The 19,259-nt window shown below is 46.7% G+C and overlaps 1 protein-coding gene across 3 annotated transcripts in view; it reads right to left on the reverse strand.

Moving 5' to 3' along the window:
- Window positions 1-2,917: 2,917 nt before the first annotated feature.
- Window positions 2,918-19,259, reverse strand: part of LOC106599575 (5'-3' exoribonuclease 1) — a 37,947-nt gene continuing 21,605 nt past the window's right edge. The window contains exons 26-41 of one of the 3 annotated variants that reach the window (XM_014190865.2): window positions 18,900-19,029; window positions 17,724-17,780; window positions 17,435-17,567; window positions 10,400-10,469; window positions 9,868-10,066; window positions 9,073-9,165; window positions 8,089-8,178; window positions 7,838-7,945; window positions 6,434-6,514; window positions 6,262-6,363; window positions 6,002-6,116; window positions 5,609-5,775; window positions 5,263-5,385; window positions 5,019-5,124; window positions 4,743-4,903; window positions 2,918-4,441 (exon numbers count right to left, since the gene is read on the reverse strand). In XM_014190865.2, coding sequence (XP_014046340.1) covers window positions 4,124-4,441; window positions 4,743-4,903; window positions 5,019-5,124; window positions 5,263-5,385; window positions 5,609-5,775; window positions 6,002-6,116; window positions 6,262-6,363; window positions 6,434-6,514; window positions 7,838-7,945; window positions 8,089-8,178; window positions 9,073-9,165; window positions 9,868-10,066; window positions 10,400-10,469; window positions 17,435-17,567; window positions 17,724-17,780; window positions 18,900-19,029 — 2,053 coding nt within the window. In that variant the 3' untranslated portion in view covers window positions 2,918-4,123. Of the gene's footprint in view, window positions 4,442-4,742; window positions 4,904-5,018; window positions 5,125-5,262; window positions 5,386-5,608; window positions 5,776-6,001; window positions 6,117-6,261; window positions 6,364-6,433; window positions 6,515-7,837; window positions 7,946-8,088; window positions 8,179-9,072; window positions 9,169-9,867; window positions 10,067-10,399; window positions 10,470-17,434; window positions 17,568-17,723; window positions 17,781-18,899; window positions 19,030-19,259 lie in introns of all 3 variants that reach the window. The other 2 variants (XM_014190866.2, XM_014190864.2) reach the window with 2 other exon arrangements.

Below are 19,259 nucleotides of genomic sequence, written 5' to 3' on the forward strand. Positions count from 1 at the left end.
TAAAATAAGACACAGACAGAAGAAAGTTTTCCAACTGTAAATGATGAGCTAGCTAAACGGCGCATGTGGAGGATGCATATAAGGTAATGTGGATGGAGAAGGAAATACATTGCTTAACAATGACCATGAGGGTGTACCCTTTCCATGCGTACTAAATGTTTGCACTTTGGTGACTCTATGAATATGTGTTCATTGTCGTAGCTTATACCTGTCCATACCATAACCCACTGTTCACAATGTTGACTTCAGCAAACCGCTCACCCACACGACACGACACATTATGGTATGTGTATGTGTGGCCGATCGGATGCACTTCCAAATTTTCTAAAATGACATTGGAGGCGGCTTATGGTAGATAAATGAACATTCAATTCTCTGGAAAAAACATGGGACCAACACTTTATATATTGTGTTTATATTTGTGTTCGGTTTAGTAGCCTAAACCTATCGGTGTTGCATTGAGCTGGGTAAATGGAATATGAATGAGTCATCCAATATACTGTAATAGAAAAGTATTATCATCCTCCCTGATATTAAATGACACCAACCACCACTGGTCCTTATTACACACCGTGTTGTGTCCTGGACAAATGCAATACTGTCCCTATATCAGACCAATTCATCAATATATCGGACAATATTAGAGATTACCTTTAGTATTTTTTTGGATCAGTATCAAAATGGGCATAGAGATTGTAATTTGCTATTTAGAGAAATGGGCCAATAGCGTTAAGTATTCAGACTGTGTTCTATTAGTATGTTGTTTAGCAGAAAATAGTGTGTTGTGGGTGGGAGGCTGGCTTGGGATTCTATTACAGCCATCTTTAACAAGTTACTCTAAATAAATATATAAATTGTTCTGTCTGACCTGTGCCTATAAATGAATGTACTATGCCATAGTCATGTCCCAACAGACTATGCAGGCTTTAAGTCCAACCCTATTTTAACATACCTGATGAAGCTCTTGATGAGCAGCTGATTAAGTAGGATGATGCTGTGCATTCAGCAGGGTTGGAGCGAAGGTCTGCACACCCAGTTAGATTTCCAGGAGGGTTGGCTACCCCTGCCATAGACTGGCCTGAACTCTGCATGAGGAAGACATCAGTAGCCATGCACTGCCCACTGGTGGCCAATAGAAAGAACATGTAACCGAATTGCATTAGCCATGAGCGGGAACTATCTATACTTACAGTGGGGGGAAAAAGTATTTGATCCCCTGCTGATTTTGTACGTTTGCCCACTGACAAAGAAAGGATCAGTGTATAATTTTAATGGTAGGTTTATTTGAACAGTGAGAGACAGAATAACAACAAAAATATCCAGAAAAACACATGTCAAAAATGTTATAAATTGATTTGCATTTTAATGAGGGAATTAAGTATTTGACCCCCTCTCAATCAGAAAGATTTCTGGCTCCCAGGTGTCTTTTATACAGGTAACGAGCTGAGATTAGGAGCACACTCTTAAAGGGAGTGCTCCTAACCACAGCTTGTTACCTGTAAAAAAAAGACACCTGTCTACAGAAGCAATCAATCAGATTCCAAACTCTCCACCATGGCCAAGACCAAAGAGCTCTCCAAGGACGTCAGGGACAAGATTGTAGACCTACACATGGCTGGAATGGGCTACAAGACCATCGCCAAGCAGCTTGGTGAGAAGGTGACAACATTTGGTGCGATTATTCACAAATGGAAGAAACACAAAAGAATTGTCAATATCCCTCGTTGCAATGATCATGAGAACGGTGAGGATTCAGCCCAGAACTACACGGGAGGATCTTGTCAATGATCTCAAGGCAGCTGGGACCATAGTCACCAAGAAAACAATTGGTAACACACTACGCCGTGAAGGACTGAAATCCTGCAGCACCCACAAGGTCCCCCTGCTCAAGAATACATATACATGCCCGTCTGAAGTCTGCCAATGAATATCTGAATGACTCAGAGGACAACTGGTGAAAGTGTTGTGGTCAGATGAGACCAAAATGGAGCTCTTTGACATCAACTCAACTCGCTGTGTTTGGAGGAGGAGGAATGCTGCCTATGACCCCAAGAACACCATCTCCACCGTCAAACATGGAGGTGGAAACATTATTCTTTGGGGGTGTTTTTCTGCTAAGGGGGCAGGACAACTTCACCACATCAAAGTGACGATGGACGGGGCCATGTACCGTCAAATCTTGGGTGAAAACCTCCTTCCCTCAGCCAGGGCATTGAAAATGGGTCGTGGCTGGGTATTCCAGCATGACAATGACCCAAAACACACAGCCAAGGCAACAAAGGAGTGGCTCAAGAAGAAGCACATTAAGGTCCTGGAGTGGCCTAGCCAGTCTCCAGACCTTAATCCCATAGAAAATCTGTGGAGGGAGCTGAAGGTTCGAGTTGCCAAACGTCAGCCTCGAAACCTTAATGACTTGGAGAAGATCCCCCTGAGGTATGTGCAAACCTGGTGGCCAACTACAAGAAACGTCTGACCTCTGTGATTGCCAAGTAGGGTTTTGCCACCAAGTACTAAGTCATATTTTGCAGAGGGGTCAAATACTTATTTCCCTCACTAAAATGCTAAAAAAATTGGACATGCGTTTTTCTGGATTTCTTTGTTGTTATTCTGTCTCTCACTGTTCAAAGAAACCTACCATTAAAATTATAGACTGATCCTTTCTAAGTGGGCAAACGTCCAAAATCAGCAGGGGATCAAATACTTTTCCCCCTCACTGTATGTACTGGTACGACGTCACATGTAAATCAATTCCTGCAAGACATGAGTGGTTTGTAAAAACCGTCATAAACGTATACATACAGGTTATTTAATGTAGCCGTCTTACAATGTTCACACAGACATACAGGCCTACTGTACACATGAGTTACGCATGCCTTTACCACTCAAACCCATGACAAAATAAACTGACAAACACACATTTATCGACGCCATGGTAACAAAAGATTTCTTTATTCAATGGATATGTACAGCACGTCCCAGCATGAAAAGAGCAAGTCCCATTTCCATAACTTACTTTAAGATGGGGGGGTGTATTTGAGGGGTTTTCTTATACAAGCTCTCAAATTCATTCTGAAAGAAAACAATATGACGTACAACAGGTGTGCTTCGGTACAGATGTTTAAAAACCCACGGAGAGACAGAACTCAGTAGATCGGCTCACTGTTTAAAGTGGTGGGGAGAGCCCCAAAAACATGCTCGTAAAACTCAAGCAGCTGTACATGTGGGTTACAAGGTAATGATTCAGCCTTGGTACTCTCTGCAACAACAAAACATTTATAGTTTACAAATAAATCTTCAAAAGGGTGCCTAGGCATAAAATCCATAGATTGAAATGTGGAGGGCAAAAATATTTTAAAAACAAACTAACAGCAGCAAATCAGTTTGAAATCAAATGAAAATGGTCTGCTTTGGGACATTACCAGGACCGGTTAGCTGACTGAGCCAAGTCTTAATGGAGGGAAGAAATTTGGTGTTTTTGTGTTACAATGTAGAGAAGAAATGTCAATCATTTTGTCATAGTGATGTGTTTGTGTTGTCTTTATGCGTGTCCGAATACATTTGTGATCCTAAATTTTGCTTGACACAAGTCAGAATGTCGAACTGTTATTTGTTGTGTCAGCGATTAGAAACCATAAAATAGACCTTAAAATACATAATTGTGACAAAAATCTAATGACCTTAATAAAAGAGCCTAACATTTGGCTTAAGATGGAGAATACAAACAGAGGGAAAATAATTAAAAGAGATTAACCCCTTGATTCCAAGCTCCAATCATAAACGGACCAACTAGGACACCACATACCACAGCGTGTGGAGAGACTGGGGACAACAGTGACCCATCTTACAAACATGATGCAAACGTCATTGTGACTTATCAGTCCTTATTGCCTTGGGTGGGGGGCCCTCCTTCTTCCTCCCCCCTGGTCGTTACTGTGGCTGCATCTCAAATGGAAGCCCAATGACACCATATTCCTCATCTAATGCACTACTTTTGAGTACAGCCCCATAGGGGAACTACATAGGGCTCTGGTCAAAAGTAGGGCAGCACACAGGGTTCCATTTGAGACCAGGACCATGATAATACCATCTTAAAAACCAACACCCAAGCAGAGGAGGAAGCGGATCATTCTTGGACTTTGGCCACTTCGAAGTTGACCGCCAGTTTCCTGTGTTTCCTCTTGGAGGCAGAGCTGGGGGTGTGGCCATGGCCTGGGTTCTGGCGTGGTGTCTGTGGCGTGGAGGGGGTCCCAGCCATCTCAGGGGGGTCCTGGGTGGTCTTTGGGGGTGTGATGGGGGCTGCAGGGGGTGCCGAGGGGGCCGGGGATAGGGACGGTTGGGAGTCAGACTGGGCTTTGTTACTTGGGGCTTGGTTCCTCGCCATGTGAGCCGCATTGTAGAACTCTTGTGGCTTCTTGCCTGATGACACGCGCTTCTTAGTCACCTGACAGAGGTCAGAATATAGAGGTTAGGATTGTGTGGGAACACACACACAGTTAATAATCAAAAACTGGGTTGAGCTGAACCATATTTAATGTGAACCATAGAAACAGGTTCTGGTGTGAACCGTAGAAACAGGTTCTGGTGTGAACCGTAGAAACAGGTTCTGGTGTGACCCGTAGAAACAGGTTCTGGTGTGAACCGTAGAAACAGGTTCTGGTGTGAACCGTAGAAACAGGTTCTGGTGTGAACCGTAGAAACAGGTTCTGGTGTGACCCATAGAAAACAGGTTCTGGAGCTCCTACCTGCAGGGGGACAAACTGGTTGTGTGAGCCGATGGGGACGGAGGGTGCCTGGGGCCGGGCGCCAGGGAAGGTGCCCCCGTAGAAGGGCTGTCCCTGGTGGGGCGGGAGGGGCATGCCCCAGTGGAGAGGACCATACCCCTGAGGAGGGATTAACAGACCACCTGGAGGGAGAACGGGTTCACATCCAGTATTCAGAAGAACTACACCCAGAGAGGTCGTACTGATACAGTCTACTTTAGTATGAATATAGACGCCACACATGACGGCAGGTCTCACCTGATTGGCCGAATACGTTAGGCATGGGTCCCATGGGCGGTCCTCTTATCTGGCCGACCCCGGAGAACAGAGGCGGAGGCATGGGGAACCCAGATCCCACCGAATTCTACAGGAGACGGAGAGAGAGGTTAAAACACTGAAGTATAGGAGACATTAGTAAAATACACACAATAAAATAATAAACAGACAGTTTGGCATGCACGTGCACACACAGATCGTGCAGAAGTACAGTAGGGACACACACCACACTCACAAGGCGCTGCAGGGCGAAGAGAGCTGCCTTCTCTTTGGCTTCGTTCTCAGAGTGACTCTGAGGACCGTGGACAAGCAGACCACTGGAGAGCTTCACCTGGCACACCATCAAACCCTGAGAGAGACAGGAAGACGCATAATGGAGGTGGACTTAGACAGGAAACAGCTGGGAAACAGAGAGATACTGTAGGGAGGTTGCAAAAGGATATGCCCACAATATGACAACACTGTGTGTGTGTTCCAGCTTCTTGCATGTGTGTGTGCTCATGTAACATCCGTGTGTACTTGCCTACTATATGTGTGTCTGCTACATGCGTGTGTGTGTGTGTGTGCCTCACCTGTCTGCTGCGTATGAAGGTGAAGTCAGGTGGGGCCATGCCCAGACCTATACAGATCCTAGCCAGCTCTGAGGCCACACTGGGACACATGGAGGAGGGCTGGTGGGCCTGCAGGGGAGGGACTGCTGCTGCAGCCACAGGTAACACTAAGTCTCCCATCCTCGCCGCTGAGACAGACAGAGGGTGGAGGTGGAGAGGATGAGGGTAGAAGGAGAGAGTGGATGAAAAGAGAGGAGGGAGGGTGATATGGGGAGAGGTGGAAGGAGGGAGAAAGGACAGTTGAAAGGAAATATGTGTAAGGACGAGAAGGGGAATGATGAAAAACTGGTTTAATATTTGTATTATAGCTCCACCTGTATCTAAACATGTAGTTAACCCTGTATTTCCACTCACCCAGTTTCTTGGTGGGTCTTCTCCTGTTCTGCTGCTGTGTGTTGGAGGAGGAGAGACTAGTGGAGTCAGGGGCAGAGCCAATGTTCAGCATCTCCTTCAGGGCCAGAGTCCCCTTCTACACACAGGAGAACAACCAATCACAATTAGCCTACAACAAACCACAAGGAATGAGTGGATAAATGTAATTGAAGAGTTTGATAAGGACCCTGAGTGCACCACAGTATAACACCGACCAGTGACTGTACAAGTCTAGTACCCACCATAGCGAATGACTGTGGAGACAGCGGCTCCTCCGATTGGCTCGTTGGCTCGTTGCCCTTGGTGATCTTCAGGTTGGCGATCAACTCCTCAAACTCTGTTTGCTGGAGACAGGTGGGTAAGATGGTGTGTGTGTGTACACATATACATACATACATATATATGTGTGTGTACCTTCTTTGTGGCGTTCTGAGCAGGAAACAGAGTGTTGACATCTTCATTTCTCTTCAGCAGTCTGATACTTCCTGCTGGGCCCTATAAAACAACATGAAGTTTTACACACACACCTCATTTCCCTTCACAGAACACACATTGACATCTTTCAACAATAAAAAATAAGAAAAATCTCAACTCCCTCTCTCTCTCACTTCATCTCCCGATAACATCAAAATGTTATTTCATCCACACACAGCCTCGTAAATACACCCCACACACAGGCTCGTAAATACACCCCACACACAGCCTCGTAAATACACCCCACACACAGCCTCGTAAATACACCCCACACACAGCCTCGTAAATACACCCCACACACAGCCTCGTAAATACACCCCACACACAGCCTCGTAAATACACCCCACACACAGCCTCGTAAATACACCCCACACACAGCCTCGTAAATACACCCCACACACAGCCTCGTAAATACACCCCACACACAGCCTCGTAAATACACCCCACACACAGCCTCGTAAATACACCCCACACACAGCCTCGTAAATACACCCCATACACAGCCTCGTAAATACACCCCACACACAGCCTCGTAAATACACCCCACACACAGCCTCGTAAATACACCCCACACACAGCCTCGTAAATACACCCCACACACAGCCTCGTAAATACACCCCATACACAGCCTCGTAAATACACCCGACACACAGCCTCGGTAATAAACCCGACACACAGCCTCGGTAATAAACCCGACACACAGCCTTGTAATAAACCCTACACACAGCCTCGTTAATAAACCCTACACACATCCTCGTTAATAAACCCTACACACATCCTCGTTAATAAACCCTACACACAGCCTCGTTAATAAACCCTACACACAGCCTCGTTAATAAACCCTACATACAGCCTCGTTAATAAACCCTACATACAGCCTCGTTAATAAACCCTACACACAGCCTCGTTAATAAACCCTACACACAGCCTCGTTAATAAACCCTACACACAGCCTCGTTAATAAACCCTACACACAGCCTCGGTAATAAACCCTACACACAGCCCGTTAATAAACCCTACATACAGCCTCGTTAATAAACCCTACACACAGCCCGTTAATAAACCCGACACACAGCCTCGGTAATAAACACTACACTGAAATCAGCTGTCACAAAGTGCATTTTATTGACTAGTTTCATTTCATTTGTAGTCCTGACTCCACTGGCTAAGCTGCCTGCTGAGGACCCTGGTCACTGTCTGCTATTGGTCTACAGCTGGAGGTGATGATGGGAGCTAAAGTAAGGACCAAAGAGATGTGGTTCGATGTTTAGGAATGTGTAGGGTTCAAAGGTTAGGGATGTAGGTGCATAAGGGTTCAAACGTTAGAATGAAATGGTGACTTACAGGTTTGGGGGGTTGTTGTTGTTGACTATGGGGTTGGTTCCTGCCCTGTTGCCCCTGGAACTGCCCTTCCTGTCCAGGAGACCCTGGACCCCAGGCAGAATTACACGCCTGGGGACAGACACACACAGAGATGTACAATAGCTTTAGTCACACACAAACAAAAACAACAATAAACACTACTACACTCACAATGTGAGTATGGCAACACTTCACAATGACACTGGTACAGACACACTTATGAATGGACTCACATTGTTTTGTTGCCAGTGGGCTGGTGGTTTCTGGGGCATTCCAGAACTCTGCAGAGACTGCCACACATTACTGAACTCCTCATCTTTACCCTGCACCCACAGAGAGATTGATGTTACACACTCCACCACAGAGAAATGTGGCATTGTAGAGAAAAACTCAAACACAGAGAGAGAGAGCCAGAGAGGAGAGAGAACAAACACAGAGAGAGAGAGCCAGAGAGGAGAGAGAACAAACACAGAGAGAGAGAGCCAGAGAGGAGAGAGAACAAACACAGAGAGAGAGAGCCAGAGAGAACAAACACAGAGAGAGAGAGCCAGAGAGAACAAACACAGAGAGAGAGAGCCAGAGAGGAGAGAGAACAAACACAGAGAGAGAGAGCCAGAGAGAACAAACACAGAGAGAGAGAGCCAGAGAGAACAAACACAGAGAGAGAGAGCCAGAGAGAACAAACACAGAGAGAGAGAGCCAGAGAGAACAAACACAGAGAGAGAGAGCCAGAGAGAACAAACACAGAGAGAGAGAGCCAGAGAGAACAAACACAGAGAGAGAGAGCCAGAGAGAACAAACACAGAGAGAGAGAGCCAGAGAGAACAAACACAGAGAGAGAGAGCCAGAGAGAACAAACACAGAGAGAGAGAGCCAGAGAGAACAAACACAGAGAGAGAGAGCCAGAGAGAACAAACACAGAGAGAGAGAGCCAGAGAGAACAAACACAGAGAGAGAGAGCCAGAGAGAACAAACACAGAGAGAGAGAGCCAGAGAGAACAAACACAGAGAGAGAGAGCCAGAGAGAACAAACACAGAGAGAGAGAGCCAGAGAGAACAAACACAGAGAGAGAGAGCCAGAGAGAACAAACACAGAGAGAGAGAGCCAGAGAGAACAAACACAGAGAGAGAGAGCCAGAGAGAACAAACACAGAGAGAGAGAGCCAGAGAGAACAAACACAGAGAGAGAGAGCCAGAGAGAACAAACACAGACTTACCGTCGGCTGGTGTTTCTGGCTGAGGGCATTGTGGTGCACATTTTTGTTCCCCTGAGTTTCTGCCCTGAGAATGTTGTTTTGTCTGCCGTTCTGCTGCTGAGAGAAACAGGCAAAGAGGGAGACAGAGAGAAACAGACAAAGAGGGAGACAGAGGGGGAGAGAGAGACAGAGGGGGAGAGAGAGACAGAGGGGGAGAGAGAGACAGAGGGGGAGAGAGAGACAGAGGGGGAGAGAGAGACAGCGGGGGAGAGAGAGACAGCGGGGGAGAGAGAGACAGAGGGGGAGAGAGAGACAGAGGGGGAGAGAGAGAAAGAGTGGGCGATGGGGAGAGGGCGAGAGAGAGGGAGAGAGAGAGAGAGATGGAGAGAGGGAGATGGAGAGAGGGAGACAGGGAGATGGAGACAGGGAGATGGAGACAGGGAGATGGAGACAGGGAGATGGAGACAGGGAGATGGAGACAGGGAGATGGAGACAGGGAGATGGAGACAGGGAGATGGAGACAGGGAGATGGAGACAGGGAGATGGAGACAGGGAGATGGAGAGAGGGAGAGGACGAGAGGGAGAGGGTGAGAGGGCGAAAAGTTGTTTCCATCAAGACATACAGAGAGGGGGAGATATGCATGGAAAATGTGAGAAACAGAGAAAGTTGGAGGCGATTCACTAGGATCTATTCTGGTTTAGTCTAATGAGTGAGAGATTTAACCCATTCTTATTTGAGTGTGTGTGTGTGTGTGTGTGTGTGAGTGTGTGTGTGTGACATGAGTACAGGTGTAATTTGCTCTACTCCGATCCTACCTGTGTGGGTATGAAGGGTGAGCGTGGTGAGTGGTTGAGCCCAGACAGCTGTTCCTTGTTGTGTGAGTGGTGGGAGGCGGCGGCGGGCTGGGGCTTGACGATGGCGGTCAGTTTGTGGGAACCCTGCTCAAAGCGGCATCCATGGCTCAAGTTGATTAAGGCACACGGAGGCAGCCTGTAGCCACGGCCCGACGCACACCTAGTCGGGCAACAGACCGCACGGTCAGGCAACAGACCGCACGGTCAGGCAACAGACACCACGGTCAGGCAACAGACACCACGGTCAGGCAACAGACACCACGGTCAGGCAACAGACACCACGGTCAGGCAACAGACACCACGGTCAGGCAACAGACACCACGGTCAGGCAACAGACCACGGTCAGGCAGATTACAGTCACCCAGAACAACAGTCAGATCAGGCAACAGACCACAGTCACAAAACACAGGTACTTGGCATATAAAACACATAACCTAAAAGAAAATATGTTTATAGTCAAGGCCTGAAACACTTGAACACAGACAGACTGTACCTGATAGTAAGTCCCCCAGCAAACTCTTCATCAAACACTACCTCATACAACACCTCAGCCTCCCGATCAGCTGCCACGGGAGAGAGGTTAACATCGCTTTAGAGACGTAACAGACAGCGGGTGTGTTGTATATGAGAGAGAGAGACGTAACAGACAGCGGGTGTGTTGTATATGAGAGAGAGAGACGTAACAGACAGCGGGTGTGTTGTATATGAGAGAGAGAGAGACGTAACAGACAGAGGGTGTGTTGTATATGAGAGAGAGAGAGACGTAACAGACAGAGGGTGTGTTGTATATGAGAGAGAGAGAGACGTAACAGACAGAGGGTGTGTTGTATATGAGAGAGAGAGAGACGTAACAGACAGAGGGTGTGTTGTATATGAGAGAGAGAGAGACGTAACAGACAGAGGGTGTGTTGTATATGAGAGAGATACGTAACAGAAAGCGGGTGTGTTGTATATGAGAGAGAGAGACGTAACAGACAGCGGGTGTGTTGGATATGAGAGAGAGAGACGTAACAGACAGAGGGTGTGTTGTATATGAGAGAGAGAGACGTAACAGACAGAGGGTGTGTTGTATATGAGAGAGAGAGAGACGTAACAGACAGAGGGTGTGTTGTATATGAGAGAGAGAGAGACGTAACAGACAGAGGGTGTGTTGTATATGAGAGAGAGAGACGTAACAGACAGCGGGTGTGTTGTATATGAGAGAGAGAGAGACTAAACAGACAGAGGGTGTGTTGTATATATGAGAGAGAGAGAGACGTAACAGACAGCGGGTGTGTTGTATATGAGAGAGAGAGAGACGTAACAGACAGAGGGTGTGTTGTATATGAGAGAGAGAGAGACGTAACAGACAGAGGGTGTGTTGTATATGAGAGAGAGAGAGACGTAACAGACAGAGGGTGTGTTGTATATGAGAGAGAGAGACGAACAGACAGCGTGTGTGTTGTATATGAGAGAGAGAGAGACGTAACAGACAGCGGGTGTGTTGTATATGAGAGAGAGAGAGACGTAACAGACAGAGGGTGTGTTGTATATGAGAGAGAGAGAGAGAGAGAGAGACGTAACAGACAGCGGGTGTGTTGTATATGAGAGAGAGAGAAACGTAACAGACAGCGGGTGTGTTGTATATGAGAGAGAGAGAGACGTAACAGACAGCGGGTGTGTTGTATATGAGAGAGAGAGACGTAACAGACAGAGGGTGTGTTGTATATGAGAGAGAGACGTAACAGACAGAGGGTGTGTTGTATATGAGAGAGAGACGTAACAGACAGCGGGTGTGTTGTATATGAGAGAGAGAGACGTAACAGACAGAGGGTGTGTTGTATATGAGAGAGAGAGACGTAACAGACAGAGGGTGTGTTGTATATGAGAGAGAGACGTAACAGACAGCGGGTGTGTTGTATATGAGAGAGAGAGAGACGTAACAGACAGCGGGTGTGTTGTATATGAGAGAGAGAGACGTAACAGACAGCGGGTGTGTTGTATATGAGAGAGAGAGAGACATAACAGACAGCGGGTGTGTTGTATATGAGAGAGAGAGACGTAACAGACAGAGGGTGTGTTGTATATGAGAGAGAGACGTAACAGACAGCGGGTGTGTTGTATATGAGAGAGAGACGTAACAGACAGAGGGTGTGTTGTATATGAGAGAGAGAGACGTAACAGACAGAGGGTGTGTTGTATATGAGAGAGAGACGTAACAGACAGCGGGTGTGTTGTATATGAGAGAGAGAGAGACGTAACAGACAGCGGGTGTGTTGTATATGAGAGAGAGAGACGTAACAGACAGCGGGTGTGTTGTATATGAGAGAGAGAGAGACATAACAGACAGCGGGTGTGTTGTATATGAGAGAGAGAGAGACGTAACAGACAGCGGTTGTGTTGTATATGAGAGAGAGAGAGACGTAACAGACAGCGGGTGTGTTGTATATGAGAGAGAGAGAGACGTAACAGACAGCGGGTGTGTTGTATATGAGAGAGAGAGAGACGTAACAGACAGCGGGTGTGTTGTATATGAGAGAGAGAGAGACGTAACAGACAGCGGGTGTGTTGTATATGAGAGAGAGAGAGACGTAACAGACAGCGGGTGTGTTGTATATGAGAGAGAGACGTAACAGACAGCGGGTGTGTTGTATATGAGTGTGAGACGTAACAGACAGCGGGTGTGTTGTATATGAGAGAGAGAGAGACGTAACAGACAGCGGGTGTGTTGTATATAGAGAGAGAGAGACGTAACAGACAGCGGGTGTGTTGTATATGAGTGTGAGACGTAACAGACAGCGGGTGTGTTGTATATGAGAGAGAGACGTAACAGACAGAGGGTGTGTTGTATATGAGAGAGAGACGTAACAGACAGAGGGTGTGTTGTATATGAGAGAGAGACGTAACAGACAGAGGGTGTGTTGTATATGAGAGAGAGACGTAACAGACAGCGGGTGTGTTGTATATGAGAGAGAGACGTAACAGACAGAGGGTGTGTTGTGTATGAGAGAGAGAGACGTAACAGACAGCGGGTGTGTTGTATATGAGAGAGAGAGAGACTAAACAGACAGAGGGTGTGTTGTATATGAGAGAGAGAGAGACGTAACAGACAGAGGGTGTGTTGTATATGAGAGAGAGACGTAACAGACAGCGGGTGTGTTGTATATGAGAGAGAGACGTAACAGACAGAGGGTGTGTTGTATAAGAGAGAGAGAGACGTAACAGACAGAGGGTGTGTTGTATATGAGAGAGAGAGACGTAACAGACAGAGGGTGTGTTGTATATGAGAGAGAGACGTAACAGACAGCGGGTGTGTTGTATATGAGAGAGAGACGTAACAGACAGCGGGTGTGTTGTATATGAGTGTGAGACGTAACAGACAGCGGGTGTGTTGTATATGAGAGAGAGAGACGTAACAGACAGCGGGTGTGTTGTATATGAGAGAGAGAGAGACGTAACAGACAGCGGGTGTGTTGTATATGAGAGAGAGACGTAACAGACAGCGGGTGTGTTGTATATGAGTGTGAGACGTAACAGACAGCGGGTGTGTTGTATATGAGAGAGAGACGTAACAGACAGAGGGTGTGTTGTATATGAGAGAGAGACGTAACAGACAGAGGGTGTGTTGTATATGAGAGAGAGACGTAACAGACAGAGGGTGTGTTGTATATGAGAGAGAGACGTAACAGACAGAGGGTGTGTTGTATATGAGAGAGAGACGTAACAGACAGCGGGTGTGTTGTATATGAGAGAGAGACGTAACAGACAGAGGGTGTGTTGTGTATGAGAGAGAGACGTAACAGACAGCGGGTGTGTTGTATATGAGAGAGAGAGAGACTAAACAGACAGAGGGTGTGTTGTATATGAGAGAGAGAGAGACGTAACAGACAGAGGGTGTGTTGTATATGAGAGAGAGACGTAACAGACAGCGGGTGTGTTGTATATGAGAGAGAGAGACGTAACAGACAGAGGGTGTGTTGTATATGAGAGAGAGAGAGACGTAACAGACAGCGGGTGTGTTGTATATGAGAGAGAGACGTAACAGACAGCGGGTGTGTTGTATATGAGAGAGAGACGTAACAGACAGAGGGTGTGTTGTATATGAGAGAGAGAGAGACGTAACAGACAGCGGGTGTGTTGTATATGAGAGAGAGAGAGACGTAACAGACAGCGGGTGTGTTGTATATGAGAGAGAGAGACGTAACAGACAGCGGGTGTGTTGTATATGAGAGAGAGAGACGTAACAGACAGCGGGTGTGTTGTATATGAGAGAGAGAGACGTAACAGACAGAGGGTGTGTTGTATATGAGAGAGAGACGTAACAGACAGCGGGTGTGTTGTATATGAGAGAGAGAGACGTAACAGACAGAGGGTGTGTTGTATATGAGAGAGAGAGACATAACAGACAGAGGGTGTGTTGTATATGAGAGAGAGACATAACAGACAGCGGGTGTGTTGTATATGAGAGAGAGAGAGACGTAACAGACAGCGGGTGTGTTGTATATGAGAGAGAGAGACGTAACAGACAGAGGGTGTGTTGTATATGAGAGAGAGAGAGACGTAACAGACAGCGGGTGTGTTGTATATGAGAGAGAGAGAGACGTAACAGACAGCGGGTGTGTTGTATATGAGAGAGAGAGACGTAACAGACAGAGGGTGTGTTGTATATGAGAGAGAGAGACGTAACAGACAGCGGGTGTGTTGTATATGAGAGAGAGAGAGACGTAACAGACAGAGGGTGTGTTGTATATGAGAGAGAGAGAGACGTAACAGACAGCGGGTGTGTTGTATATGAGAGAGAGAGAGACGTAACAGACAGCGGGTGTGTTGTATATGAGAGAGAGAGACGTAACAGACAGCGGGTGTGTTGTATATGAGAGAGAGACGTAACAGACAGAGGGTGTGTTGTATATGAGAGAGAGACGTAACAGACAGAGGGTGTGTTGTATATGAGAGAGAGAGACGTAACAGACAGAGGGTGTGTTGTATATGAGAGAGAGAGACGTAACAGACAGAGGGTGTGTTGTATATGAGAGAGAGAGAGACGTAACAGACAGCGGGTGTGTTGTATATGAGAGAGAGAGAGACGTAACAGACAGCGGGTGTGTTGTATATGAGAGAGAGAGACGTAACAGACAGAGGGTGTGTTGTATATGAGAGAGAGAGACGTAACAGACAGAGGGTGTGTTGTATAAGAGAGAGAGAGAGACGTAACAGACAGCGGGTGTGTTGTATAAGAGAGAGAGAGAGACGTAACAGACAGCGGGTGTGTTGTATATGAGAGAGAGAGACGTAACAGACAGCGGGTGTGTTGTATATGAGAGAGAGAGAGACGTAACAGACAGCGGGTGTGTTGTATATGAGTGTGAGACGTAACAGACAGCGGGTGTGTTGTATATGAGAGAGAGAGACGTAACAGACAGCGGGTGTGTTGTATATGAGAGAGAGAGAGACGTAACAGACAGCGGGTGTTTGTATATGAGAGAGAGACATAACAGACAGCGGGTGTGTTGTATATGAGTGTGAGACGTAACAGACAGTGGGTGTGTTGTATATGAGAGAGAGACGTAACAGACAGCGGGTGTGCTGTATATGAGAGAGAGAGAGACGTAACAGACAGAGGGTGTGTTGTATATGAGAGAGAGAGAGACGTAACAGACAGCGGGTGTGTTGTATATGAGAGAGACGTAACAGACAGCGGGTGTGTTGTATATGAGAGAGACGTAACAGACAGCGGGTGTGTTGTATATGAGAGAGAGAAAGACGTAACAGACAGAGGGTGTGTTGTATATGAGAGAGAGACGTAACAGACAGCGGGTGTGTTGTATATGAGAGAGAGACGTAACAGACAGAGGGTGTGTTGTATATGAGAGAGAGAGACGTAACAGACAGCGGGTGTGTTGTATATGAGAGAGAGAGACGTAACAGACAGCGGGTGTGTTGTATATGAGAGAGAGACGTAACAGACAGAGGGTGTGTTGTATATGAGAGAGAGACGTAACAGACAGAGGGTGTGTTGTATATGATAGAGAGAGAGACGTAACAGACAGCGGGTGTGTTGTATATGAGAGAGAGAGAGACGTAACAGACAGCGGGTGTGTTGTATATGAGAGAGAGAGAGACGTAACAGACAGCGGGTGTGTTGTATATGAGAGAGAGAGACGTAACAGACAGAGGGTGTGTTGTATATGAGAGAGAGAGACGTAACAGACAGAGGGTGTGTTGTATATGAGAGAGAGAGACGTAACAGACAGAGGGTGTGTTGTATATGAGAGAGAGACGTAACAGACAGCGGGTGTGTTGTATATGAGAGAGAGACGTAACAGACAGCGGGTGTGTTGTATATGAGAGAGAGACGTAACAGACAGAGGGTGTGTTGTATATGAGAGAGAGAGACGTAACAGACAGCGGGTGTGTTGTATATGAGAGAGAGAGACGTAACAGACAGCGGGTGTGTTGTATATGAGAGAGAGAGACGTAACAGACAGCGGGTGTGTTGTATATGAGAGAGAGAGAGACGTAACAGACAGCGGGTGTGTTGTATATGAGAGAGAGAGAGACGTAACAGACAGCGGGTGTGTTGTATATGAGAGAGAGAGACGTAACAGACAGCGGGTGTGTTGTATATGAGAGAGAGACGTAACAGACAGAGGGTGTGTTGTATATGAGAGAGAGAGAGACGTAACAGACAGCGGGTGTGTTGTATAAGAGAGAGAGAGAGACGTAACAGACAGCGGGTGTGTTGTATATGAGAGAGAGAGACGTAACAGACAGCGGGTGTGTTGTATATGAGAGAGAGAAAGACGTAACAGACAGAGGGTGTGTTGTATATGAGAGAGAGACGTAACAGACAGCGGGTGTGTTGTATATGAGAGAGAGACGTAACAGACAGAGGGTGTGTTGTATATGAGAGAGAGAGACGTAACAGACAGCGGGTGTGTTGTATATGAGAGAGAGAGACGTAACAGACAGCGGGTGTGTTGTATATGAGAGAGAGACGTAACAGACAGAGGGTGTGTTGTATATGAGAGAGAGAGAGACGTAACAGACAGCGGGTGTGTTGTATATGAGAGAGAGAGAGACGTAACAGACAGCGGGTGTGTTGTATATGAGAGAGAGAGAGACGTAACAGACAGCGGGTGTGTTGTATATGAGAGAGAGAGACGTAACAGACAGCGGGTGTGTTGTATATGAGAGAGAGACGTAACAGACAGCGGGTGTGTTGTATATGAGAGAGAGAGAGACGTAACAGACAGCGGGTGTGTTGTATATGAGAGAGAGAGACGTAACAGACAGCGGGTGTGTTGTATATGAGTGTGAGACGTAACAGACAGCGGGTGTGTTGTATATGAGTGTGAGACGTAACAGACAGCGGGTGTGTTGTATATGAGAGAGAGAGACGTAACAGACAGCGGGTGTGTTGTATATGAGAGAGAGAGAGACGTAACAGACAGAGGGTGTGTTGTTTATGAGAGAGAGACGTAACAGACAGCGGGTGTGTTGTATATGAGAGAGAGACGTAACAGACAGAGGGTGTGTGACTACTCACCTCCCTTGATGCCGATGATGGTTCCTCTGAGGCCGAGGGGGACAGAGAAGCTCTCTCTGACGTTGACCACCCGGTCAAACAGGTGGTACTCTGCATCCGGGTCAGGGACCACACCGTGCTGCTGCTCTAAGGGCTGGAGAGACACACACACACACACACATTACAGGATTTAGAGAAGTTTTGTGTGTTGGACCAATATGGAGGTTTTAATGTCCTTGTCACCCACTATATATGACACAGACAAAGTCCTACATTTTCCTCTCCACACACAGGTAACAGACATGCTCACCCTGAAGAGTAAATGTGGCTTCACGGTCACACGCACTTTCTTGGTGCTCTTCTTGACCTGAGAGACAGAGGGAGGTTAGAGGGACTACAGGAACACTAACAAAAGAAAGTCAATGAATCATTGACAGTAAAGGAAGGGCTTGTTGAGTAGTGTGTGTCCATCCACCTTATTCACTGATAGAAAAACAAGGGTAGAGGTGATGATACATAGAAAAACACAGCAAGAGTAGACATCTTTATTTAACCAGGTAGGCCAGTTGAGAACAACTTCTCATTTACAACTGCGACCTGGCCAAGATAAAGCAAAGCAGTGCGACACAACCAACAACACAGAGTTACACATGGGATAAACAAGCGTACAGTCAATAACACAATTGAAAAATCTATTTACAGTGTGTGCAAATGTAGTAAGATTAGGGAGGTAAGGCAATAAATAGGCCATTGTGGCGAAATAATTACAATTTAGCATTAACACTGGAGTGATAGATGTGCAGATGATGATGTGCAAGTAGAGATATTGGGGTGCAAAGAAGCGACAAAATAAATAACAATATGGGGATGAGGTAGGTAGGTGGGCTATTTCCTGATGGGCTGTGTACAGGTGCAGTGATCTGTGAGCTGCTCTGCCAGCTGGTGCTTAAAGCTAGTGAGGGAGATATGAGTCTCCAACTTCAGTGATTTTTGCAGTTCTTTCCAGTCATTGGCAGCAGAGAACTGGAAGGAGAGGCGGCCAAAGCAGGAATAGGCTTTGGGGTTGACCAGTGAGATATACCTGCTGGAGCGCGTGCTACGGGTGGATGCTGCATGGTGACCAGTGAGCTGAGATAAGGTGGAGCTTTACCTAGCAAAGACTTATAGATGATCTGGAGCCAGTGGGTTTGGTGACGAATATGAAGCGAGGGCCAGCCAACGAGAGCATACAGGTCGCAGTGGTGGGTGGTATATGGGGCTTTGGTGACAAAGCAGATGGCACTGTGATAGACTGCATCCAATTTGCTGAGTAGAGTTGGAGGCTATTTTGTAAATGACATCGCCAAAGTCAAGGATCGGTAGGATAGTCAGTTTTACGAGGGTATGTTTGGCAGCATGAGTGAAGGATGCTTGATATATGATTGACAGAGAATATTGATGACAGAGCCGAGGGAAGACAGATAAATGATTGACAGCCCCTAGTTACCTTAGCCACCTCCTCCTCGATCTGCTCCACGATGGCCGTGTCCAGGATCTGCAGGTCACATGACGCCCGGGCGATGTCGGCGACTGGGTGGGTCTTCAACCAGGAAGTGATCTCCTTCACCCTCTCAGCCCTGCCGGAAAATCATCCCCATCACCACTACCATCACCACTACCCTCACTATTACTAGAACTGTTATGATCTACTTCATCGTTATACACCAACTTACTCCTAGTGTTTTCTATGAGTGTTTAAGAACATCTGAATGCAAGTGTTAAGTGTGTAAGTGTTGCAAGCAGACAAGTTTAACTGTCCTGACTGTATGACAGTGGAAATGATGAATGTTAAATGCATGAATATGTT

This window comes from Salmo salar, chromosome ssa03 (genome assembly GCF_905237065.1).
Source record: "Salmo salar chromosome ssa03, Ssal_v3.1, whole genome shotgun sequence".
NCBI classification, from domain to species: domain Eukaryota; kingdom Metazoa; phylum Chordata; class Actinopteri; order Salmoniformes; family Salmonidae; genus Salmo; species Salmo salar.